The sequence below is a fragment of the Platalea leucorodia genome (genome assembly GCF_965183815.1).
Source record: "Platalea leucorodia genome assembly, chromosome: 8".
Lineage (NCBI taxonomy): Eukaryota > Metazoa > Chordata > Aves > Pelecaniformes > Threskiornithidae > Platalea > Platalea leucorodia.
Window position 1 is genome coordinate 39,574,260 of NC_138830.1, and position 26,817 is coordinate 39,601,076.

A 26,817-nucleotide genomic window follows, 5' to 3' on the forward strand; every position below is an offset into this window, starting at 1 on the left:
TTTCACCACGAAGTCCAGCTCCCAGTACTCCTCCCATTTTCCCCCCACGCTCCGAAGCGTGTTTTATTTCTGTCTCCATACCCTACCAGGAAAGACGGTTCCCCCAGCCCTGCCCTGGACTCCCAGAGCATGGGACAGCACAAGCACTGCAGCTGCAAGCTGCTGCCTTACAGGCCACACTCTTTCAGCAAAACAGAGACCTACAAGAGTTACGCACCCAGAACTATGCCAGCAAAACAGTGGCTGATTATTTCTTTAAGTAGATCAGAAGCAAAGAATTAACTACTTGCACTGATGCAGATAAGGTTATTTTGATCTTTTCTCTCAAGACTGCTGAAAGCCATTAACCAACTCTCTCTGGAAAAAGATCACATAACTATTTCAGTGATCTAGACTATTTTACCGTTTTGCTTTCTGTAATCTAATTGTGCTAATACAGTTTATATCCTTCTTTATTTGCCTGTCTTGTGTCCTTTCTCCTTTAAGATATCTTTTCCATCTTCAGGAACATTTTGATATTCTGTAATCATATATATATATATACACACACATACATATATGTATGTGTGTGTGTGTATATATATGCATTCAAAGCCAGTGCCTGTTTTTCAAAAGCTACTCTAGTCACACGAAGGCCCTGATAATGTTATAGATCTTCACTTTATTGTTCTGAAACATGTAGTGTTCTTTATCCTTTCAAAGACCATATTCTACGCTATTTTATTAGTCATATATAAAAACATATCTATGTATCATGCTGTTAGGCAAGCAAGGTGAAAACCATTCCCTAGTGATTTAACTAAGACTGTAAACATGTAATATTAACACCTGAAGCATATCTGTTAAAAGGAAACAAAAAAAAATGCATAGAGCAAAGCGCTGAGCAGCTTTGCATAGGTTAAACAAAAACCTCTGCACATGGGTCAGAGATGTGAGGGAAGGGGAAGTGGGACAGACAGGTCCAGAGGGCCCCAACGGGTGCAGGACAATTCAGCACCTGCCAAACCACCACGGAGAATTGCCTGTTCTGTTGTGCTTGACAATCTTCACCTCAAGACACCTCTTTCGGTTATTACCTAAATATTCTCTATACTGGATTTAATCAAAGAAAACCCAAATGCATGGAGAAATTCTGTCCAAAAACCCCAAAAGTAAACAACATATCTAATCAATTACAAAATCTAACTCAGTTATGCTGTGTACACCCCCAGATCACCTTAAACAATAAAGATGGTAATTTTTTAGTAGCTGCTTCTCTTCATCAGACATAGACTAACTCAACTCCTTCTCCATATAAAAACAGCAACGCAGACCATGTCGTACTCACCCTGTCAAAGTGCTGCTGCAAATTATGCTTCACTTGTACTCTTTCAGCTGTTTCCATTCCTGAAGTTGTGTTTAAGCACCTTGTGAGAGTTCCAATTTCTTCATCTGCATCCTCCCCAAGAAATATCCGCTCATCGAGATTTCCTACTGACAAAACATACTCCTCGTAGGCCTTGTTGATAGCTTTGCTATAGCAGAAAGGAAGAGACACATACAAACCCCTCATTATTTAGACAGTGCTTTGTTCACCTGCTTATGAATGAACACAGTTCTGGCCTGTTGAAGTCTACTTCAGAACTTCTTTTAACCCTGACTTAAGCATTGGAGCTCCTTTAAAATCTACAATATCTAAAACAAGACAGTGGCAAGGACATTATTTTTCCATTACATCTGATGGCTTGCCATTTAGTATAGCTGCAGGAGGAACATAATAAAATACTGAGAACTTGCATTTGGCTGGAAACTCCTCAAAACTTACGCAGCATCACATCGTCATAAACTACGCTTGCCATTTTCATACCATTTAAAAGAAAATAAGTCCTACTCATAAGCATCTCTAAGTTTATAAAGAAAAAAATACCACCAAACCCAATTTTTCCCTCCCACTTCCCACTCATGCAGCATGCTCCCACATCTTTTTCATACTAACACTTTGAGTTATATACAAAAAAAATCAAGGAAACATAGAAACATAAGGAAAAAAGCAGATATCAAGTAACACCACCCTGAAGAATCATTCCTCTTTCAAATATGCCTCAGACCACACCACCTCAAAGAAAAGGAACTGAAACGCAATGTAATGTATAAACATTAATAAATACGCAAGTCAACTAGCTAGTGTTACTGTTAAGATACAGATGATAACGCAAGTGCAATTGTACTACAGACGGATACTAATGCAAACCAAACCACGAATACAGTGACTCACAAGCTATCTCCAAAGTTCCCAGGATCTAGAAATCCAGTCAGATTTTCATCTTTTCCTTTTAAAAGCTGTAAGACAGTTAAGAACAAAAGATGGACATTTCAGTTCTTAAAAAGGTTGCGAAGATAATCAGTAAGGAGAAATTTTTCTCCGTTACAAGTTTATTGACCAACCTTTTTGTCAAAAAGCTTCCGAATATATGGCTTCCAAAAATGTTCCTTTATGCCTTTTGCTTCTAAAACTAACCCATAATGTAATGAACACAGTTTTTCAATGATGCAGGGGGGATCAGACGATACTTTATAATCCTTACTATGAAAGTCTTCAGGTAGACCTACAATGAAGAATATTATATTATTTAGTTTTGCAAATCCATATCCTGTTTTCTTATTAAACTTAAATTCTATGCTGCATAGTCTAGCTGGTGTGAAATTAAAATGGTAAACTAATCAGTTCCCTTGAAGGAACTATTAATTACATAATGCCCACTCAATTTGATAATGTTATCAAAAGTCAACTTTGACTCAGAAATTTAAAAAAGTTAGATATTGAGTGATAAAAATTAAAAATATCAGTTGTAATAGGAAATAGATCAAAACTTGTGCACTATAATCTTTATTCAAATAAATTTGAGATAATGGTCCCACTTCACATCCGGACCACTGCAAAGGAAACGCGGATACTGTACAGCACTAAAAATGAAGTATAAGGCTGGAAAGAATTACATCGGAAATTCAATGGAAACGTCTCATTATTCATTTGCATTTGTGGTTATCAAGTCAACCTACGTTTCCATTCTCTTCAGAAAGAGAACAGCAGCAATCCAGAAATGAGAGAGAAACAATCAAGTTGCCACTCTCATATTTGAGCACTGGATCTTTCCAAACTGCTGCCTCACGGGAACTCTCCAGTCTGACTGCGTCCAGTAATGACTGTGTCGTTATGCACTCTTTCACTGGCATTAAAATGTCATTAACTGAAAGTTTTACTTTGGAACTTCCTTCAATGGTATTTCCATAGTAAATTAAATTCTTGACTTACTATATTACTGACAAAATTCAGTAGTCTGTTATTACATACTACATTAACAGAAATCTGATTGTGTAGCCAGGTACAGAAAATATTAATTCCCACATATTTCAAATCAATACTATTCAACTTATTCTCTGCCACATAGATTCATACTAATTTCAGTAGCCTTAGAAGTTCTTGCAGACTTTGGATAAAGTCAGATAATTTCTTTCAACGTACCTTTGAAACTAGGATTCAGAAGTTCTTTACGGTTAGGACACTGGAGAGCGTTTCCATACACTAGGTCCAAAGCGCATAACAAGAGATGGTAGGAATTGACCAAGTCATCACTAATCATAGGAAAATTACCTTCAATATTAGAAAGACATAAGACATTAATTAAAATTAGCACAGATTCAGAATTCTTTTGACCAAGAAACTGTTGATATTTGTATTACAATCAACAATGAAGTCTTGGAAACACAGACTTTGGTGACTGTAAATATCTGGATAGAAACACAGGTAGTAAAACAGACACATGCTTAATAAAATATAGCAAATATAATAGCAAAATATGTTTTCAGGAACAGGAACAATTGTGTGGGAACTCAAACATATTATGCAGCTTTCAAAACAAACCTTACCAAAATGTTGATAAACGTGATATTGCAGACTCCCTCATTCACAGTAATCTGATTAATCAGCGCATAAATAACTTGAAGCAGCATGAACTGTATAATGCAAACTGCCTCAAGGAAGACAAATTTGTTACCATAACTCTGGCAAGGCGAGCCCCGCTGCCTGGCAGTGTTACGTCCTTCAACAGATTCTTACTCCATCTGCCTGAAGCAGAATCTTGTTCTAAAGGCACATAAGGGGGAAGAATGGCTTCCGACCGAGACTTTCCTTTTCCCCAATTTTGCATTGTTGTAAAGTGTTGTAAAGAATTTGAACTTTTGCTAGGCTAAACCCAAGATGTCCTAGAAAAAGCAAGCACTGCCCCCTCCTTCAGTTCCCCCCCGTTCTCCAGAATGAGTCTATATTCAAATCAACGTCAGGAGATTATTTTTCTTTACCAAAATTTTGTTGGAGGCATGCTCATTATAAACAGTAATAAATTTAACTTTAATTCTCTTGTGCTTTACAAAAGAGTTAAAATGTGTATGTCTGATCTGGTTTACAATGTAGCTTTATTTCATATACCTCTAAAGTATTTTTTATTTTCCTATAGAAAAGAATATTTGTAACCTCTTCACTCTTTTGTCACCTTTCACAAAGATTATATTCAGATTCATTACTCTTTACTGAACTTATTTAGTTTTATGATATTCCTTTAGAGGAATGGCCATAGCTAAAAACAGTCTTGTAAAATAAACTGTACCATTAATTACTACCATAAATCATAATTCCATGAATTTATGTGCACAGCATGATTTTCTATCACTCTTTCAATAGCAATAACTCTTCTACTCTTTTTTTTTTCAGGTAAGCGCCAAACCACTTAGCTGAGCCCACTATGAAGAACAGGTTTAAATCTTTGAAGAAATCTATCATATACTAATAGACTCATTTAGAGCACATCAAAATGGATATATGATTAGAGAATTTCTCTAAATTATGCTGTTACTTTTCTACCAGTAACGTCCCAGCTTGTTCAAATTTATATTCAATTTTCAGATTCCATGTTTGTTACAAGAAAAAATATTTCAATGCAGATTGGAACTATTTAAAATAATGAAGCCTACATGAAATTTGAATTAACTGTACACATCTATCAGTTATTTCCAAATCATTAAAGGCTCACAACAAAGTAGTGAAAGTCATAAATACAATAGCAAAATATTAATCAATAAAAATCTTAAAGAAGTAACTCTTGTAACATAGGTTCGCTTTCATAACCATGAAGTCTAGCATGGCAATCATTACTGTCAGCACAGTCAAAAAGCAAGCTAATTTTACAGTACCAGCAGTTTCACACAAATGGTTTGTCAATGACATTTCAAACAATAGCTTACTACTCCCTTTCACAACCTAGTACCAAATAATAAAAACCAGTTATCTCAGTGCAGCAGAAATATATTTTTTCATTTCCATTTTAAAGAAAGAAAAAAAGTCAAGATAGAGAGTTTAAAGATAAATTCTTACAAATAGTGTGCAAGAATTGTGGTATCGCTAAACAAAGTCGCTATCTTACTTTGCAGTGTATACCAAAGGTACGAACAAGACCCGTGTTTTCTCCATTTGTGAAACTGAATGCAATGATCTTCAGGCTCACAGAAATATCACAGAGACAAGCCTGAACTTGCCACTGATGTGCGGTTGCCATGATAAGGATTACTGCCAACCCTCAAAACACAGCGAACAAAACTTACCATGAATATTTAATGCCTTAAATGGTCAACATTTAGTTTCCATTTTTGTGCTGCCATATTTTAATAAATTTACCACTAGTCACTTACTAATTTTCCAGTTTATAATTACTGTAAATTTTCCTTTTTCCTGTAAAATTTAATTGGCTATGTTATCTACATGGCATTCTCTACAAAGTTAATTTGTATGTCTGAAACTTAATTGTAATTAACATGTAGTTAATTGATGATGCAGTTACTCAAACATATTAACCAATAATTTAGCAATAGGAAGACTCATAAAGTCCCTTTGCACCTTGACTACTGTCCAATCTACCCATAGAAGTGGGGATTTTATAGAAGGGAAAAGAAAAATCTGTGATTTTTCAGACTGACCTACTTACTCTCTCAGCTGCCTAACCGTGCTAAAGAGGTAAAGTCCTGACTGACTGGAAATAAAAAGTACAGTACTAACTCTCCTCTGGACTCAGTAGAATAGGAATAGGTATTTCATGCTACTTAAGAGTGCTACTCTGGAGTGAAAAAAAAAAATGATAAAAAAAAAGATGAAAATCATATTGCAAGCAACATACTTGTTTAGGAAAGATTTCTCTACCCCAATAAAGTGGAATTTGCAGCCTATTGGAAAAAGGCATCTTCTTCCTAAGATAACAGCATTCAGTACAGCACTTGTGCAATACCACATCCTTCTTTGATCTTTGTGCAAAGATGTGATGCTGAGGGTCCAGTAATATTGCCAGTAACTTTTCCGAAAGGGAGCTGCTGGCAACCCTCTGCAATGTGGTACAGTGTAGAGAGAAATGCTAATCTGTATTGAACGGAATTAGTGCCAGATAATTCAATATTGTGACAGCCTACTCTGTCCTATCCTCAAAAGCAGCCAATTAAGGAAATCACAGCACACTGCAGGAATTTTAACACTGATTCACTTTAAAATTGGAAAAAAACCACCCCATCACACACCCCAAAACCAAAACAAAATTCCTTTTATCCTTTTCCTTGTAGAAATTAAACTATTAGTTTCCTTCTACTAGAAGTTATCTTACGAAAAAATAGAAGTCGTCTCTGGAAATTACCAGTGGACCTGAATCTCCAAAGACGTTCTTTCAGTGGGGAATATAAATCTTGTCTTTATTTTCCTCAAAACACTATCTTACTTATACAGAATTCCCAGTGGACACTCATCCAAGCAGTACTTGAATAAAGCCCTAGGTATGCAGAAACTCTTTAAGACTCATGTTTGATGAGGAAAGACTTTAGACTATATGTGATATGACTGAACAACTTAAGCCTAAAATAAGGATTTAATCCAGTTTCCTCCTGTGGCTTTTTCTCCCATCAGTCATTATCAAGAAAAACTGCTGAAATCCTCTACTATTCTTATTAGCTTTAAGGCTGCTCTTACGACAAAGGTTACACATACATTGCAATATATTGTCTGTTCATTGCATTATTTCTACAGAAGCATATTAACAGGAAAGTTACATGTTCCAAAGGAATCTGAGTCTTCAAGAGAGTCAGCCATTTATATATATACTGCTATGTCCAAAATGTGAGAGAAAATCACCCTTGCAAGACAGGCGTATGCAGACCTATTTGGTAATGCATATGGTTATTTGATACAACTGCTGTGTGCTCATTTTTTAAAAAGGCAGGGGGGCATAAAGGCTATCAAAAGAATTAGAATGCTCTCTGTGATACCAGCATGAAAATATTCACACCTGGAGTTTTATGATAAATTTTTACTAGGTGGTAGGAAAAAATTCATTAAATATTTTCAGTGTTGCTGGAAACTTAGGAGGAATTTAAATATTCTTTGTTCCTAGTAAACATACATATACACCTTATGTTAATTACAACAACATCTAAATACGAATTCACCAAAATTCTAAGCTACTTTTTCCCTTGGAATTACAGCATAAATCTCCACAATACTGGAAATTTTGTAAAAATATTCCACATAAAAGCTACCAAACTATTTGGACATATAGCTTACCTTAGAAGGATGGTAAAACATACAGCTGGGGAAATTAAAACAGAATACATTCCTTCAGGCTGTTCTGAGACGGCCCCTTCTCTAAAGGCATTTCTGAATTCAGAAATGCCTGCACCTATTCAGTGTTTAAGGATTTATATAACATAATGACTAACAAAAACAGGTTTGCAGTATTTAATCCCTTTCAAATCTCTTACCTTTTGCATGAACAAACAGCACCCAACAAAACTGGAAAACTTCAGTCACAGTGCACGGTTGTCGTCTTTTGGGGAAAAATACAGAAGACACCCAATAAGCTCAGTGAATTAAGACTGATACAACATTGTACAACATTCAATCATTCTAAAAGAAAATGAAGCTTTACTATAGCGTGGCCAAAATCTTAAACCCTTCCCACACAAACCTGACAACAGATAATAAAGCAAGCCGCACACTGGTTTAGTGCAGACACAAGAGGAACCCCAGTCTCAGTCTGCATGTAATGATTCAAATGTCACTACGGCAGTCCAACACAGCAGATTCCATTAGAAATAGGCCAAGACTTGAGCAGAAAATTACTGAAAATGTAACGTTAAACATGGCTAGCCTAAATGTTTTCTTTTAAGGAAAAATTGTGATCTTAGTTCCAAAGAATAGGTAAATATCTGAATTTAAAATCTACAGAAAATGTTATTTCTGCTTCTTCATACAACAAATGGTACATATAGTCAATCAAAATAGTTTGAGAGCCAGAGCTGAAATTCCTTCTTCCTAAGCATTCTGAGTAATATAAGCATGTATACATGTTCTTGGAGGAACGCATTGCAGAGCGCGTTGATGTTAATATACTCAGTACAGGCCAGATTTTCAGAACTGTGTGTTCAAAAGAGTGTCATCTATGTACTAATCTAAAGCATTTTGTATAGGATTTTATACAGTATACAGAATTTTGAAATATATTAAATGTTTTTTAGAACCAAGTTCCTCTGCTGGTCTTTGTTTAAAATGCTTTCAAATAAAAGAACTCATTCATGAGGCCTCTTTTTACATCAAAAGTTTTGCAGCTATTAAGGATTTGTTATTTCTAAATAACTGCCACATACACCATACTGGACAGTTTTCCCGAATCTCCTTCCTACTTTCACTTTTCTGGCTAGTATGTTCAGTTTGTGTTCTCAGTAACACAAAAATCTCGAGAGAGTAATCAACTCATCCTTTTTTTTTTTTTTTTTTTTAAATAATAATCAGACACAATGCTCAAGACTTTACTATGTGTATTTAAAAAAAAAACAAACTAAACCAAAAAAAACCTTCCCTAGCACCAATTTTTATAACTCCACAACATCATTCCTTGTTTCCATATAACATATCACTGGAAGTGCTATTTCATGTATTACAGCTCATCGTCCATCAGGTTATGTGAGGAATGGTTTTAAAGGTCAAAATCAACAGACATTTCACACAAAAATTAAGTATCATCTTCCAACTTAATCTCCAAAATTACTTCACACCTTACCATCCAAGCTAACCAACTAGCAGGGTTTACTCTTCTAATCATGGAATTATATATGCAGTATCTTAATTTCAACACCATATGCAAATATTCATCTCAATACATAATTGTATTCCATCTACAGTCCAATTCCAATTTACTCACCTTTTGCATTCTCCAACAAAATCATTTAGGCACAATCCTGTCTTTTATTATAGATTATAGATTTGGTTACAAATGTCACTAAGTTATGGTCACAAGAACATCAAGGGTAAAAAAAAAAAAGCCAAAAAACCCAAATAAGAAATAGCTTGTAAATATTAGAAAAAGCAAAATAAAATATTTTTTAAAACCCCAAACAAACTACAAAAGCAACCAAACAATGGCACTTCACAGTAGTGAAGATGAAAGAAATAATGAACGGGAATAAATCAATCTCTACTAACTGCCATGAGAAATCACAAGCTGTGTTAAGTGCTGGCACAAACAGACAAAATCTTGTTGAGATCAGAATAATCAGAAAAGAAGTCCAGCACATAATTTTCACAGCATTCCTAATATGAACAGTAGCAAAGAAATAAAGCTTCTACTATAAACTAAAATATCCAGAAGATCTGTGTCTTTTCTAGACAGTGAAACAGGCTCAGTTGTTCTATCAGCTATTGAAGTTATACTAATCGTACAATGATCAAATCGTCCAGCCTTTCCCATCTTAGAAATACTACTATTTCTCTTGTCTACAGGCTGATTTTAATCTGTCCCCTTTCCCCGCCCCCCCCCCCCCAATCATAGAAACGTAACAGCTTTGGGATTTCCCACATCCTGTCAGATCTGACAAACTGAAAAAAAGATCCAAAAATTACTGCGAGCAAGGACAGCCAGACCAACTCTGATATTATAAAGAACTACTATGAAAATACATTCAAAAATACAACTAAAACAACTGAGCAACTTTTGCAATAGTAATACTCTCAAATCAGTCTGGAAATAACAGAAATGTACCTCTGTTTTCTTCCTCTCTGTTGACGAGGTTGATCTTCTTGAGGATATCTGAAAATGTCCTGAAAAATGGGCTCATACTTCTTAAAAATTACTGCAGAAACGGTAAAGTTTCTCTCTAATCTCTCAGTTCGTTCTCTGAATTGGGAGGGTAGATTTGCCATGTCTTCCCATTTCTTCATCTTGTTAAAAAACTCTATCAAGCTGAAAATACCAAACAGGTTAGGTCCGAAAGCTTTGGTTTGTTTTTTTCAGAAATATATGATACATTTTCTTTATTTACAACAAAAGTGCAATTTCTACTTCCCAAACTACTGATAAAATGGCGGTATTGCAAACGTGACTACATACTCAGAGCCCATAAACAAGGATGAGCTCAGACAGCTCACAAAATATTTTTATATCCTCAGTTGATGACCATGTTAACTATATCTTCACAGTTCTTGGCTTTTCCTCACAAAGACACAATCAACTCCAGAAGTCAGATTACTCTAAAATCATACTTCCCTCATTTTTCTGAATAATTTATTAACTTAATAAAACAAACACTGAGTTCTACAATGCTAAGAAGATTTGACAAAGTATGAAAAAAAAGTAAGTTACAGTAAATTTCACTTCATAAATATGGCTTTCATTTATTTTTCACTCCTTTATCTACACCTATTTTTTCAATGTTATTAGTCTTTGATAGCCCAGATCACAGAAACTATTTATCCACATTCAATTCCCTGAATTTCTGATTTGGAAGAAAAAAGTTTTTAAAGGAACACTTTTGTATTGTTTAAACCAATAGCAATGCTCCAACAGTAAAGGAGATGGGGAGAAAAAGTGCAGAAGAACTTTTTTTTTTTTTTTTGCCAATCTACTAAATGGTTACAAAACAATCAGATTGCTAATAAATAAAGTCAATTGTTTCAGGAAGCTTTCCTTCATTACTTTATGGACATAAACATTTGATACAAATTTGTTTATCAGATTCTGACAGGACTTTAGGTTCATAAAGAAAGAACATGGGAAAAGTGAAGTCTTCTTACAAAACAAAAAGAAAATAAATTGTGTGAATATTTTCACAGCCAATTAAAACTGGTTTCTCATGTGAGAAGTTCACACTTTGCACACTCTTCAAAAATAGACTGTTTTTCAGGGACTGGTTTCTTTCTCCTTTGCGAGAGGGAAAGCAATCTCCGATTTTGAAACCCAGTGTTTTTACAACACACTAATGACCAAATGGAACTGTCCTACTTCTGTGGCAACAAGCTATAACAAAGATTCTGATGATATAAATTCTATCTTTAAAAGCAGGAAACAAGAAAGATGTTTAGCCTTTGTTCTCAATTTCACAAGCTGATAAGCAGTCTTTGAGATTTGGTAAGTGTTTAAAAATTAGCAGAAAGAAAAGTTACCTTTGCTCTGAACAGCGCAAAATTCTGGTTAAGGATACATAATTTCCCTCAGCTGTTCCTCTGTTCACAGTTGGAATTGATTTTCTGCAAGCCACATACAAGGCACACGCTAGCCAATGCAGATCATTTCCCTGTGAATTAAAACATCAGGCATCTAAAAGACTTCCTCGAAGAGAAAAACATACTTTTCAGCTGTAGACCCAACAGCAAGAAAAAGGATAGAACTGTGTGCTAAACTCACGAAGTTCAACCAGTGACAAAGTTGATTCGTTGTTTCAAAGTTCCATTGAGCTACTTTGTGTTTTTAACTATAAGAAAAAACAGGTGTTAAACAGATACTTCACATTGAACTGTGTCAAAACTAAAATTACATAGTTACTAGTTACCTTTATAAATGTCGCACTGGACCCAAAGTTTAACAATATATTTTTAGTGTTACGCTTCTCCTGTAATAACATTTTGTATTGCCTTGGTGTAACGGAAAAAATATAAAAGCTACAGTCCCTTGCCATCAGACTGTTCTGCCCCGAAAGACAGTGGGAACAGAAAAGCATAGTTTCCATTTTTCTCTGTACTACACAACGGAACAATTACTCAATCTGGTACCTAAAGACGGAAATTAATTCAAATGAAAACCTTTCAAATGTTGCTCTCCCTCTTCGATTAAAAAATAAGGTTTTAATGGAAAAAAAAAATAGCAAAAAAGGGGGCACGGAACACCGAATGCGATGCTGTGCGTTTCTTGGGCTACGTGGTAACAGGGGGCCAGGCGAGCACACGCCGCCGGGGAAGAGGCAAGTTTTCCTCCCGAGCCTCTCGGCCCGTTTCTGGCGGCGCCAAGCAGCGCCCGTGACCGCGCCGCTGCCGCAGCGCCGCGCCGCGCCGCCTGCCCGCGGCAGGGGCCGGCAGCCGCCGGCGGGGCGGGGCGGGGCGGGGCGGCCAACCGCCCCCCGCGGGCTCCGGCTGCGCCGACAGCCGCCTGCTTGCGGAACGGGAGCCCTGCGGAGTTGCGAACAACGCCGGACGGACGTGCGTCGATCCTAAGCACCACCTTTATTTTTAAGAGGCCACCCGCTAAAGGGCAGCTCCCAAACAAAGCGGGTGCCTCACTTCATGCTGCCGTTTAAAGAGTGGTGTTACAAAACCTGCACGCCCTTAACCATCCACGAAGTTTTGTGTCACGTTCACGCAAACCCCAGTTTATTATAATTGCGCTGACAGCCTCTAACGTGGGCAATGAACAGCTACTGACAGACGTTGGCCGGGATCACTATGCTACGTTTGTCAGCTAAACAGCTGAAAGCCTACAGCGATACGATCGCTTTTACTTTTCAAGCCTTTTCACCGCTGTGACTCGGGATTAAGATTTTTGTTGCCATTTCCGAGCTGGAGGGCACCGCTGCGCGGCCGCTCGCCTGCGCACCCCCGGCAGCGGGCGCCCTCCGTGCGCGACGGCGGGCCGGGCCCGCTCCGCCGGCGGCCCCGCTCAGGGCGCGGGGCGGGGGCGCGAATGTCCCTCAGCGGCGCCTGCCGCGGCTGAGGCGCGGCCCCCGAGCGGGCCGAGGGGACGGGCCGAGGCCGCGCTGCGTGGGCGGAGGGGGGCGGAATGTGCCCTCGCTCGGCTGCGAGCTAAGGCCCGGGCGGCGCCTCAGCGCCGGGCAGCGTGAGGGAGAGGCCGCCGTCGCGCCTCGAGGGCCGTCCCCTTCCCTCCCCCCGCTTAACCCTCTCCCTCCCGCCGGGCCGCCCGCCCAGGGCCGGTCGCCTCAGCGCGGCCGCTCCCCGCCACCCGCCGCCTCAGCGCGGCCCCCCGGCCCCGCCGCCCCTCACCTCCAGGGTGTAGTTGCGCTTCATGCTCTGGTAGCTGAGCCAGGCCTCGGAGCGGGCGCGCTCGTCCATGTTGAGGCTGCTGCACAGCTCCTCGTAGCGCTGCCGGGTGTCCCCCTCCTCGGCCGGCGGGGAGGGGGCGGCGGCGGCGGCGGCGGCGGCGGCGGCGGCGGCCCCCCCGGCCCCCGGCTCGGCCTCGTCCTCCTCCTCGCCCGGCATCCCGCGCCCCGGCGCTAGGGGGCAGCGCCGCCCCGCCGCACACTGCGCTTGCGCCGCCGCCCCTCGGCCTCGCGACGCGCATTCGAATCCAAACACCCCGGCGCCGGGCCCCGCCCCCGCCCCCCGCCGCGCCGCCGCCTCTGATTGGCCCGCCCGCCGCCGCGCCCTGCGCAGGCGCGCCGCGCCCCCCGCCACGCCGCAGGCCTCCCCTCCCAGCACGCACCGCGGCCGCCCCCAGAATGCAGCGGGAGCGCGCACTGCGCCATCGACGCCGTCACCGCGTGGACGTCACGGGCAGCAGCGCCGCGGCGAGCCCGTCCAGCCGCCCCGTTAAACGGCGGGGGCCCCGGGCCGGTGCGGTGTGGCGGAGGAAGGCCGGGAGAGAGGAGGGTTCGCCCGTAGGGGCAGGGGCGGGGCCTGGCGGCTGCCCGGCCGTTGGCCCTGCCTTGCTCCCGGGGCAGTGCGGAGCGGAGCGGCCCGGGGCCTCGCCGCTCGCGGGGGAGCGCCAGCACTGAGGGCGTTGCGGAACTGTTACCCCAGTTGGTCACTTAGACGGTGTAAGGGTGCGAGATCTTCATGAGCAAAACAAAACCATGGCTGGTTAACTATCATAAGAGGCCATTAAATAAAATCAAACGACAAAGTTCTGTTCAAGGCAGCTGTGCACAGCATTTATACAACCAAGCAGAAACAAGGACATTCAGGTCTGCAAATACATTTGAAGAGTTTTAGACCCTTACAAAGAAGAAAAACAATTTCAAAACAAGGTCACAAAGTAGCAAAGATGGAAGTTTGATTTGAATCACTTCTGTTTGAATCAAAACTTTTAAATGGCTGTCCCAATAACTGGAAGTGAATCAGGTGACGGCAGTTTTCAAAGGACAAACAGCAACGCATTGGAAAGACAGTGAAAGGCCCTGCTGAGCAGAGAGGAGACTCCCAAAAATAAGCCGTAAGGAGAGGTCAGTCCTAGAGCAGGTACATGTGAATTAAGAGATCAGTAAAACAGACTGTACCTTATTAAAAGAGATTTATTGACTATGCCTGTTTGCTTTTGTACTACTAACATTTCAAAGCTAACAACAATGAAAGCTTCAGAGGAAAAAAGAAATGCCAAGAAAAGATGATTTAGCTAACCTGAGATGTTTTCCAAGACATGAATATGCATGTTTACCCAGCAGTGAGAGTGCCTGGTGCTGGAAGATGGCGATGGCAGCAGGGTCTCTCCATGCCTGCAGCCCCCCAGCCTGCCAGGACAACTTGGGGGTCTTGCCCATTTCACTGTAACACTAAAAACTACTGGTTAGGCTGTATCTAATGTCTTGCATCTCTTTTTTTAACATGGAGGAGCTGTGAACTTTGCAGTGAGGCAGCAGCTGCTTTGAGGTATACAGGGCAGTGATGGGATGCTTTCTGCCACCCAGAAGTCTGTATGTAATACTGTAGGGCATTTCTGTTAAGCTAGATTTACAGTATTTGTTAAAGCAGAAAGCAGCAATAACTTTAATTACAGTATTTTACTTTCTACTGAGAAACAATCTACTCTTTCGAAGTCCTTTGGATAAAAAGAAAAAAAAGTAACAAACCTCCACAGTATTAAAAGATAAACAAAGCCTAGGTTAAAGGTAAGGTTATTATGCTGTGATTACACCTGCATACTTACCTATGTTTTTATGCATCCAGATGTAAATAAATGGTTTAACTTGACTGCTCTTGTGTAAAAGGTAATTTTTCATTTAATGGTCTACTGAAAACTTAGACAAGAAACATTTTAGACATAACAGACACACCGAAATCTTTTTCATCCCTGAGGACTTAACTTCACTTGTTCCTCCACTTCACCTCTCCCCACCTTTCCCCCCCCCCTTACAAAGAAGCAAGAATTTCATTCAAGACAATAGCAATGTTCAACATGAACACTGAAATAGAGATCCTCATTTGGCATGTTAATTACTCAAATAATTTCCTCTACTGGATTCCATATTATGTCTACCAATATTGTAAGAAGTTACAGCCCCTAGTGTTACCATCAATGCAAAACTCTAATGGGGATACCACATACATCCTCTCAGTCTTGGTCCGTGACAGCTGCTGCGCTACCCTACAATAAAATACATTTTTTACTGACGTTTCAGAAACTTGGCTTATGAACATGCTATGAAATGGACTTCTGTATGAACTACAAATGGTACTTAGAGCATCAAAGGGCTTCAGGCATACGTATTTCTTTGGCTTGTTCTTTGGGCCCCCCCTGGCCCCCGCTAACGTCACACTGGGGAATGTAGCCATAGCAAGCGGAGCTCTTCAGACAGGTGGCACTCCAGAGACACAGGTACTATTTGCAGCTCACAGAACAACTAGTGAACCTTTTCAAAATAGGGTTGCACAAAAATAAGGCAAATGGCCTCAAATTCTTTCTGTCCTGGTGACTTTGATAATAAACTGTAGTTTCCTTGCAAAATACAAGAAACAAGAATCTTGAGGCCAAACAAATACTGCACAGTCATGGCACAGGCCCTGACTGTGCTGGCCCCAAGTAGTGAAGATTGACTCTGACAAGAAATTTTTGAAATGGTGGTTAATGTTGTCTACCTGCAGGGAAATAAAGTGGCCTCCCAGATAAGGCTAGGTACATACCAGGCAACATCTGATCTCCTAATAAGGCAAGTCCAAGATGACCAACTCTTGGAAGTATTTGCGTAAAGAGAAAAAACACACCACAGAAACCTTTCTTGCTATCTTGTCAATGTGCGTGACTTCATCAGGAACCTTCCAACATTTGGTATTTTACCTTAAGCCTCAGCTGATGAAGACCAATGATTACATGAAGATTTCGCCTGTCTTTTGAAATGGAGAACGTTTCTTCATCTCATGACTCTGAGAAACATTCGTAACAATAAAAAGTGAAAAAAGAAAATCAGTTTATTTAGGTTAGAATTGCTGCTGCATTAAAAAAATAAAGCAGTGAACACTTAACTTATTTAGGGACTAGGAGTTAGAACCTCTGCCTTACAGGAGCAAAAAGCCAAGCTCCTACCACCTGCTTTGAGAAGCTGAACGGAGATCAAACAGCGTGAAGCAGAGGAGCTGACACAGTAGTTCCCAAATCAAAAGCTGTTCTCTTCTGAGAGCAGAGAACAGCTTGAGAACTATCAGTTTTGGTGAGCTCTGGTGAAAAGGAGAGATGATGATAACCGTATCCGACATTAGGATCCCCAGAATTTCCCAAACCAGCCTCCCTTATACACAGAAGAGACCTTACCCGGAACACTAATGAGAATTTTGCACTCTTAGGTCTCGTTCACGGTTGAAGCGGACAAGAGGAAGGGGAAAGTCGTCCTCATTTTGCACAACAGCTTTATGGCAGGATCCTGAGGCACTTTCCTTCCTTCCTTGTGTGAGAGCGCCTGAAAGGAGGCAGTGTTAAAAAAAAAAAAAATCATAGCATTAACTTGTCTAATATGAAAATGTCCCTAGCTCCTTTTAAGCAGAGAAATCCTAGAGTTTGATTAATGCTAAAGTAGTTTGGGTTTTTTTTAAAAGAAATCTGAGCATTAGCTAGCTAGAGTATAAAATATTCTAAATTAAAGCTAAAATTTGAATTATGTAAGTCAAAATGTTTTGGGGTCATAACTATTCTGAATGGAGGTACTTACCTGTATGTACTTCTCCATTTCAAGACTTCAGCCCACCCTGTTTTGTGGAAAATTTTCCTTAATTCTTTGTATTTATTTCTCAGGGAACAGTGTTCCTAAAATGCTACGTGAAAAAATTGAAATATAACAATCAAAATAATGTAATTTCTGTCAGGCTGGAACTTTTGGCAGTAATAAATGATGTAATTTACTGACACCACTAGAGTTATAATGCATTTCAACATCCTTCCTCTGTGTATTATTGTCCATATTTTCAAAGACGTACCTCACATGTACTTAATTACTAAAAGCTAGAAAAGGTTTTCTCCTAAAAGAACAAGTTTTCCTCAGGGAAACGTTAACTGAAACCTACCTTTGTCATCAGAGACACTTAACCATCAGAAGTCCTTGCTGTATCTTTTAACAGAAAAATTTCATTTTACAAATCATTAGTTAAAAATAAAGCGATGAAGATTTTCTTACTGTTTAGTTATGGAAAGCTATCATCTTTATTTCCTTTTCCTCTAAATGTGATAAAGAAATGATACTGCCTGTCTGTGTAACATTAGGACCATTTAGATAAGCCAGGAGAGTTATTTTGTAAACTCCCGTGGCTACGCTAGTATAGTCTCCTCTGTAGACACCAGCGTAACTGCGATGTCCCAACAACGTACAGATGTAAAATTTGAAGTGTTGGTCAGCTACAGCAGTGTAAATCTCACATTACAGTGATATAGCTTGCTTATGTTGAAGATAATTATAGGTGTAATAACACTAGATCAGAAACTGTTTATACAACTAAAGGTCAGTAACTTTCACATCACAATTTCATATAATGCTACACTGCAGATGCCTTTATATTAACCATGTACACCAGGGCACACTTCACCTCACTACAGCTTAAATGCAGGCATTAGGAAGTAAACATTTGTTTTGAGGGTGTATCAGTACTGTCGTACAGAGCAACAAATGAAAAATATATTACTAAATAAAATGGCAGAAAATTTTTTCAGAGACAAGATATAACAAATAGGACAGGAATTTGCCTGGGACACCTTGTTAATAGTCTCATCTAATCACCATATCCAGATACTGCTTCAAAAAAGTTCAAAGGAGTGCAATAAATTAAACACCACTACTGTGCCTAGATCATCTGTTCCTTGGATTTTTCAGTTCCACTTAAAAATACATCTAGTTGTATTTTAATTTACAGACTAAGAGGATTGGATTTTAAAATTACAAGACATAATTTTCCTTTTTGTTTTTTTCCCCTCCTTTTTTTAAATCTGTGACAGTTTTCTAATAGACCTGCTAAAAATAAATTTAAAAAATACTATTAGGGATTCTGCAGGACTTCCGAGGAACAAAGAAACAGGAGAACGTGAGAACAGAGCTCATAGGCACATGTGCATTTTTATCACCTGTGTACAGATGTGAGAAAGCAGAAGCTCAGAAAAGATGATCACGATCTGAAGACAAAATTCAGACTGGAATAAGAAGGATACCACTGAATCATTCAAGTGCAATGATAGGTTAAAACAAGAAGGCACCTGACAACCAGGAGACAACTCACATTCAGGAGAAATGTCCGTGCCCTGTATGAAATATATGAAAAACAGCAATAGTAAGTGCTGTGTACATTATTAAAAGATTTAGTAAATGTAGAAAGTAATGCAGAGTTTTGAAAAGAAAGATTGAAAAGGTACTCTGCTGCCAAGATGCTTACCCTGGAACATTAGATGCATCATTATTTCAAATTAAGTCAGACTGTATACTCCTTTCTAACCGTAACTACTGAAGGGGTGGAACAACAGCTTATTTTGTTTGTAAGACAGCAGAATTACAGGAAATTGATTCCCAGAAAAATTATACAACAGTAAAGCATGGCCTTGGGCGGGGGGTGTGCGTGTCTGTGTGTGCGCGCACGTTACATCCTTGGCTTGAATTTTCTTTTTTCTCTTTTAAGGTCTTAAGAATAATTTCAGTTTTAGAGCGTAACACTGAAACTTAACTTTTGCTGCTGAAAGATACATGTTTAATCCTTAGACAGACAGCTTTATTTTCACATACTGAGGCCGACATCATGGGTAGTCAAAGAATATGTTTAATAAAAAATAATTAAACTTCCATTTGCTCTATAGAACATCATAGAAAGTAATTCAATAAATTACAAATGACTTTTTAAGACGCTTGTTCAACTACAGAAAGCAAATTCAGACTACACAGAACACAACTGGCAAATATTGCAAATGTCCAAAAAAAACCTGGACTAAGACTTGGATCATGAAGCCTGAAACAAGGGATAGAAATACAAGGCAATAACAGCTAAGGTTCTTTTAGTAACTACCAACACACACTATCATCACCTTGGATATCCTTTTAATTTTAACTTCAGTATTAGTGTAATTCTACTGAGGTTTCCTTATAACCCTTAACTTTATACAACCGTATTTGCATATAGTTTAGCGGATAGTGGGACATTTTTTCCCCTTCTGGTTCAAACTGATTAAAAATAAACCCAATATACTATGTTCAAGTCTACACCAGCCTTCATTACTTGAAACTGTAATTGCCTTATTACATAGAAAGAATCACTAGAATGGTAACCAAACTCACTTGACCATAATTAGGAAAATACTTTATTTCATAAATCTGATATAAATTAGGTTTTAGCCACAAGATTTAGGATTTGTTTTGTGGGGTAAGGGTGGGAAGTGATGGTATTGTTGACATACTCCATCAGCAAACTAAGTTAATAACTGTTTGTAAAACTTTGGCTATTTCATAGATGCATCCTAGTTAAATAAAAGTGCTATATATTACAAAGGGCAAAATATTAAATATGAAATACTTCCCCCCCCCCCCCCCCCGATGAAGAATTGCTACCCCCTTCTCTTGGCAGTTTTTAATTTTCACTATTGCTAAGACACTGCATGAAGGGCCAAAAATCAGAATACTATTTGGGAAAATACATAACCAGCACAATCCAAATGGTACTTGTATAATTGTGTAATTACATGTAATACTGCTTCTAATCATGGGGCTAGTTATTTTGCACATAGAAACTTAGATTTCATTGGTAAAGTTCTTGATAAAAAACAACACAGTTGTTTTACTGTACAAGCAAGCAACAGAACTATATCAAAATATACAGTTTTTGTTTTTTATTTTTAAATTTATCCCTTTGTAAAGCTTTTTCAATGACTTCTACTAGTACCTGTATCTATTTTCTCTTAACACTTGCCTATTCTTGGACTGCAAACGATGTTACCAAGGTCAACTGAAGTCTCAGTCAGTTCAGAACTTCTGTAAATGTGAATCTGGGCCTCGACTGTGTCAGAGTAATAGCAGCTTAAGAAGAAGGAGGAATCATATCACACATCAAATATTAGACAGATTTTATATAGTAAAGGGTTCTAAGGATTTGGACTTAAACAGATGCCTTATGCCCTGTTATTGTGGTTTCTAGGAATAATTTGTCTTCCTTGCTATTCAAAGTGCTTTTTTTTTAGTGGGTAACTCAGCATAATATATGAAGTGATATCCCAATAATGATTTTGGGTCATATTTAATATTTAGTCAGATTTAAATCTGCAGAGAAGTTTAAACTCAAAAGGAGTTCAAAACTATCTATACTTTATTTACCATTATTAACTGGTAACTCCAGGAGGTTTTATGACATAAAACACAAATAGAAATCTACACAAACAAAGCAAACAAACAATTTTTACATGAAGTATGCAGTGTTGAAAGGTCTTTTCAGTGGCACTTTATGACAGTTTGCCTCTTCTGAGTCTTGGGGAAACTACTCCTCATTTTGGGACTTTTAATTCTGCAGAGGGAGCCCAAAACTTTGCAAGGTGTAAACTAAATAGATCTACGTGGTGCCAAGTAGCATGAGATAAGACAGTTTTTGGTTTAATATCCCCTTACTGCTGTCAAAGAACAGCAATTGTAGTAAGGGGGGAAAAAAACCCCAACAGTCATATCTCAAAATAACTCAGATTTTAACATGATATACAGGATGTCTTTAGAAAACAAAACAAAACCTGAAAACAAGTAATAGAAACCAATGTAAACTTCCTAAACTAACTCAGCTGAGGTAACAGGTAGCCAGTTTAATTGGCTGATTGGGAAAAATTTATCTTCTTTTAAACACACTTGTACCTGAATTGGAAACAGCAGTGCATCACAACACTAGAGCATTTTCATGTAATTAAAGCAATGGATGGTGATGTAGATTCTACAGCTTTCATGACATTCATTAGCTGCCCAAATTATTGCTGAGTTTTGATCTGTAAATTATAAGTGTCAAGGAGGCTGTAAAACTATATTCAAATTAAATCAATAATATGCATAAAGTATTCTGTGTTCACTGCAAATATATTAAATATACAGCTCTTACTTGAGCATTATTTTCATAAAATTAACCCCCCAACAAAATTATAATGCCTTTTGTTGTAATTTTACACCATTGTGTATTTGATAGTACATACAAGTTCAGAAACTTATGAACTTCAAGAAATATTACATGCAAAACGTCTCTGAAAGCAGTTTGCACTTCTAAACAAATACTGAAATGTTCGGTCAGTAAATCATTGATGCACTCAACACTGGGTTATTTACAATGAAATAATTAAAGAATAAATTCAAAATCAGTTTATAATTTAAGTGCAGAGTCTGGGGTCAGTCTTCATCACTAGAATCTGAATCCTCAGATGAAGACGATGTACTATCAGATCCAGATGAAGCATCTGCTTTCTCTGAACCCTCATCTGTGCTGTTTTCATTGTGAGAGCTTGGCTCTGTTCCCCCTTTGTCTTCCTGATCTCTAACCCTAGAATTTTCCTCCTTTTCTTCTGTGGGCTTGGCTGAGCCTGTGTCATTGCTTTCACTGTTCTGTACATCAAAAATATTAGACTGAGACAAAGCTGGGATATGAAGATTAAGGCCTGGAGTGAGAAGCATCCCTGGGTAAAGTATGTTGGACAGAAGTAATGGGTTAAGAGAGAGAGGATTGGCAGCTGCAGCAGCAGAGGATGTTGAAGGAGAACTTGAAACAGAGTTTTCACCACCAGTATCTGTATTTTGGTCTTCTGTCCTTTCTTTCTTTATATCTGCCTCCTTTGAATCGCTTCCCTTTTTTTCCTCTGAAGTAGATTCTGTAGACTTTGTTAGAAGTCCTCCCATGCCCAGCAAGTTTGGTAATCCAGCCATCCCTGACAGCAGCATGGGGAACATGGCAGCCATGTTCTTTGCTTCTCCTCCAGTAGTTAAGCCAGCTGGCATTCCCATTAATCCTGCTGTTACTTGCAGCGACTGCAGGTTTTGCAGGTTTTGTTGTAAGGCCTGAAGACTAGGCAGATCCACTCCTGGAAGCAATCCATTAGCTAGCAGAGGGTTAACCGATACGTTTGCAGCGGTGGCAGCTGCTGCAGCTGCTGTTGCCTTAGCAATCTCACTTTTGGGGCGCCTTCCTCTCCGGCTTACTTCTTCCCGCACAACAGGTCCAGTGAGAATACGGTCAAACATACCTTCTGGAAGAAATCCCTGCAAGGGACACATTGGGCATTTTTAGTATTTTGAGAGCTTAAAGATAGAGAAGTAAAAGCAAACAAAAGACCCAAGCACACAGTAACACTGACAAAGATCATTCTGGTATGTTAGCACAGCAGCATGATCTCCAGACAGCTCAGTGGAATTTGTGGTGACTTTTGTCCTATCACATCTCAAACGTGTAAAGGCCCACTTCCACAGTCAGGTCTACACAGGTATCTTCTCAGACCCTCTGCTAACTCGTCCTTAGAGGTTTGTTTGCAGATCAAGCCAAATATAGCTAATGACAGGAGCAATCTCAATTTAAGATCTAAAACAGCATTGCTTTGCAATATTACCACATTGCAATCATTTGACAGTTTAATTAAAAAAATTACTCAATGTAAATATAAATGTGTGATTGCATACAGACCAACAATCTCCAAGCCCTTTTTATTAATGCTAGTGTCTGTTTAACATGCTCATATTTCACCTCATCCATAAACTTAAGAATAAACAGTAAAGACTCAAGTTCAATAAGTGAAATTCAGAGCACTTCTTTTTAGGGCTTGCACAGTATTACTTCACCTCTGTAAGCCCTCCTACCTAATGATGAAGAAAGAATTGCAATGGATACTAATATTATTCACTTTGAAATGCATTGTTTTGAAAATTCCTCTTAAAAATGGCAACCGTAAAATCAACTATTACTCACCTCCATACTACAATAGCCATTTTTTCCCCAGCAAATATCTCTAATTTAAACTAGCCTAACACAAATAGAGGAATTCAGAACTCATGCTCTGTTCTTCTGTCCTGTGGATCACTACTAAGTTCTAGAAGTAATTCTGCTATTATTTATACCTTTATTCACTGCAGCCTAACCCTGTTCCTAGTTAACTGTTTTTCTGCCAGAATGTCCCACAAGGGTACTGCAAAGACTGGCATTTAGAACTTCACAGAAAAATTACAAGTTCTGTTGACAGTGAACTAGAAAAAAAAATGAACTTGGTCATTTCTTTGCCAGAGGCTGAAGGTGTAGCATAAATATAATATACTTCTGAGAAGTAGGTGAGGAAACAGACTTCACAAGAATATTGACAAAACCATCTTCACTTCTGTTGGACACATGGAATGGAACGGTAAGTGGGTTACTCAGAAACCATTCTTCAATATACAACACAACTTTTTGAAGTTCAAAATATGTCCTTATCTTCAAGGCAAACAGGAAATGAATTCAGAAACATACACCATACTTGAACCAATGACACTTAAAAGGAAAGACAGACAAGCTATGTAATAATTCCCGTAATGCAAAGGCGTACCTGCTGTTTTGCTGGAACTGTGGACAAAGTCTATCAAAAAACTTTCTTCTTTTAAATTTAACCAAGTACAAACCTCAAACAAAACAAAAACCCTCAAACTCACTGAATGCATCTTGCTACTAGTAAGAAGCTGGCTCAGGACTACCAGGGAATGTAGTACTCTTATCACTAACTGCGTGGGTAATCCATACATGGGCAACACTGTAGTTGTAGTGCAGACCTACTCCTAAAAGTATATTAATATATTAACCTGGTTCCCTCCACTGGAATCTTAACAGTGGTTTTTAGCTAAAAATAAAACCTTTAAGAAATAGAAAACAGAAATTCTAAGTAGTAGAAAACAGCTCTATTAATACTTGATTTACATTTTGATTGAGGATAGTAGTTTATTGAAGGTGCACACTGAAAGTAAATTAATTAAAAAGTAAAGTAAGTACTTAAAATTATATTTATCTTCCTAACTGCAACTTTAAGAATAACAAAGTATTCTGCAGGCTAATACCTTTCCTAAAAACCTTCAAGGCTACATTTATGAGATGGAAAAATCACGGTATTATAGCACCTTTAATCAAATCTCTAATTTGGGGTTGCCAGCCACTGTCCCTCCCTTCCTCCTATTCACAGCTGTGCCAGCAAACCAGTTTAGGGAACTGAGCTGGCAGAAAAAAAGCTAACATTGACTCACATTCCGCATTTAATATAATACCAGAAATGAGAAGAATGCCTTTTGGCATGCCTTTTTTTTTTTCCTGTTTGCCTTGTTTGTTTTTAAGATACATTTCATGTCACAGTTATCTTATTCTGCAAATACTCACAGATTGTTTTACTACTTCTCCCCATTCAGGAGCCACTCCATACTCTGGATTTTCTTTCAAGAACCTGCACAAATCCTTCAGAGGGGGAGCAAACGCACCCCCCACCTGAGAAGCAGAAGATAGAAGTCAGGAAATACTTCTCATTCAATAAGAAAAGGCAACATTCATACCTGACACTGTTTCATTTTTGCCTTTTATATAAAACAACACAAAGTTTCACTTTAAATTATCAATGAGTATGATATAGCTTTTGACTGATTCTTGGTGGTGTATGTGAGATACTCCTGATTTGTTCTAAATCTACTAAGCTCAAACTCATCTATTAAACTCATATTTTGCAACTTCAGTATTTGACATTCCTACTAGTGTCATATATCGGAGTTTATTTAGAAATGCAATGAATGGAAGACCAACCACACGAACAGAGAACAGTAATGGTCCAAGTATTACCAGGAAGGCTGTAACTACAATCTTGTTAAACTTTTCCTTTATCCACTAAATCAGTCCTATCACCTCAGTCAACCTCTAAAAATGCTTCCATTAAGAGGTTCTGCTTCTCTTATGAAATTACTTCTTGGGGTTTTTTCATGCAAAACAGGCCAAGTTAAGATTGCTAGACAGCATGTCTTAATAAAATCATAAAAGCAGGAAAGTAAGCTTTCAAATTAATCAGAAGTATTATTCAGATCCAGAAAGATAACATGGTAGAAAGAAGAAAGGAAAACGAATTCCAGTTTCTGCTCAACTTTCTCTACGCACTACAAACTCAAACTCACATTTTCTAGGCTACTTTTGGTCCCGTCACCCCCTGCTACTAAATGTGTAACTGAACTAAAAAAGAAAATGAGACAAAAGGAGTTTGGTGATGCAGAGAAGTTGGGGACAGGTTATAAATGGGAAAACTAAGGTTAACAAAGTAACAGAACAGAGTCTCAACTATGGTGTGGAAATTTATTAAAGAAAAAAAGCCATCATAAAAACACAGGCTTCTACAGCAAGCACAGATCAAATCTCTCCCTCCTTGATCATCAACTTTGAAGATTCCTCAGGGCATGGCTTACTGTAGAGCAGCCAAGGGTCTGTTTTTCAAGAGACTAGCAACCATACAGGTTCCTCTTTAGAACTCCTGTCTCAATGCACTGAAGAGATTAAAGACTCTCAAATTCTGCCTCACTCTCCTCTACAGATGCAAAAAGCTTCTGACCTTAATACAGCAGCATAAAAAAAAAAAAAAAATTCCTGCTTTCCTTGCTACTGCTCTCTTAACAAAAAGAAAAGCTAGCAGTATCACAAGAGAAAACGCTCCATACATTGACGCAATACCTCAAAGACTCCCACTGGACTGCTGCTCTGGTACTACATTGACATTCAAAGACACCACCCCACACATCTGTCCAAATGTGTTCAATAAACAGTAATGTTCTGCATGGTTTTCTCAAATATTGCCTTTTAGCCTTCCCCAAACCTATTCAAATGCATTATACCTTTCCCAAACTTTGATCACCTGTCCAAAAACTAGAAATCAACACCTGGTCTCCCATCTTCCACTGTTAGGGTTTTATACAAGAATCTCCCTTCTACTTTTGTTCCCCTGTTACATTACTGTTTAACCTAGCAATGAGATTTGCAACGGATATATACCAGTGAACCATAAAGGTCAAATGCCAGAGATAACTGAAGAAAGAAAAAAGCAAAATAATCAAATACACAGGATTTATGCAATTCCAATGGACAAGTTTCTATGCAGGATGCACTACCAATATAATTTTAATCATGTCAAAAGTAATAATGAAAAGATGTACACAAAGTTTAGAACTTCTGAGAACACTGCTACCTTGATCAGAGCAACATGTATTTCAGTGGCTATGCCTCTGTATTAGTCAATGGCACAAACACTGTGATACAGAGTGTTCAATTCTATCTGAACATAAACCACAGGGTAAGTTTCTAGCCATATCTTACAT

At 38.7% G+C, this 26,817-nt stretch overlaps 2 protein-coding genes across 11 annotated transcripts in view; both read right to left on the reverse strand.

Annotated features, from left to right (window-relative positions):
* Positions 1–13,572, reverse strand: part of RBL2 (RB transcriptional corepressor like 2) — a 25,709-nt gene extending 12,137 nt beyond the window's left edge. For all 3 annotated transcript variants that reach the window (XM_082320637.1, XM_082320636.1, XM_082320638.1), the window contains exons 1-8: positions 13,328–13,572; positions 11,501–11,631; positions 10,101–10,301; positions 7,825–7,889; positions 3,503–3,631; positions 2,425–2,585; positions 2,255–2,319; positions 1,328–1,514 (exon numbers count right to left, since the gene is read on the reverse strand). In XM_082320637.1, coding sequence (XP_082176763.1) covers positions 1,328–1,514; positions 2,255–2,319; positions 2,425–2,585; positions 3,503–3,631; positions 7,825–7,889; positions 10,101–10,301; positions 11,501–11,631; positions 13,328–13,543 — 1,155 coding nt within the window. In that variant the 5' untranslated portion in view covers positions 13,544–13,572. The remainder of the gene's footprint in view (positions 1–1,327; positions 1,515–2,254; positions 2,320–2,424; positions 2,586–3,502; positions 3,632–7,824; positions 7,890–10,100; positions 10,302–11,500; positions 11,632–13,327) is intronic.
* A 5,771-nt stretch (positions 13,573–19,343) lies between these two features.
* CHD9 (chromodomain helicase DNA binding protein 9) overlaps positions 19,344–26,817 on the reverse strand; it is a 100,426-nt gene continuing 92,952 nt past the window's right edge. For all 8 annotated transcript variants that reach the window (XM_082319866.1, XM_082319867.1, XM_082319860.1 and 5 more), the window contains 2 exons: positions 24,854–24,958; positions 19,344–22,728 (listed from right to left, as the gene is read on the reverse strand). In XM_082319866.1, the coding sequence (XP_082175992.1) occupies positions 21,865–22,728; positions 24,854–24,958 (969 nt within the window). In that variant the 3' untranslated portion in view covers positions 19,344–21,864. The remainder of the gene's footprint in view (positions 22,729–24,853; positions 24,959–26,817) is intronic.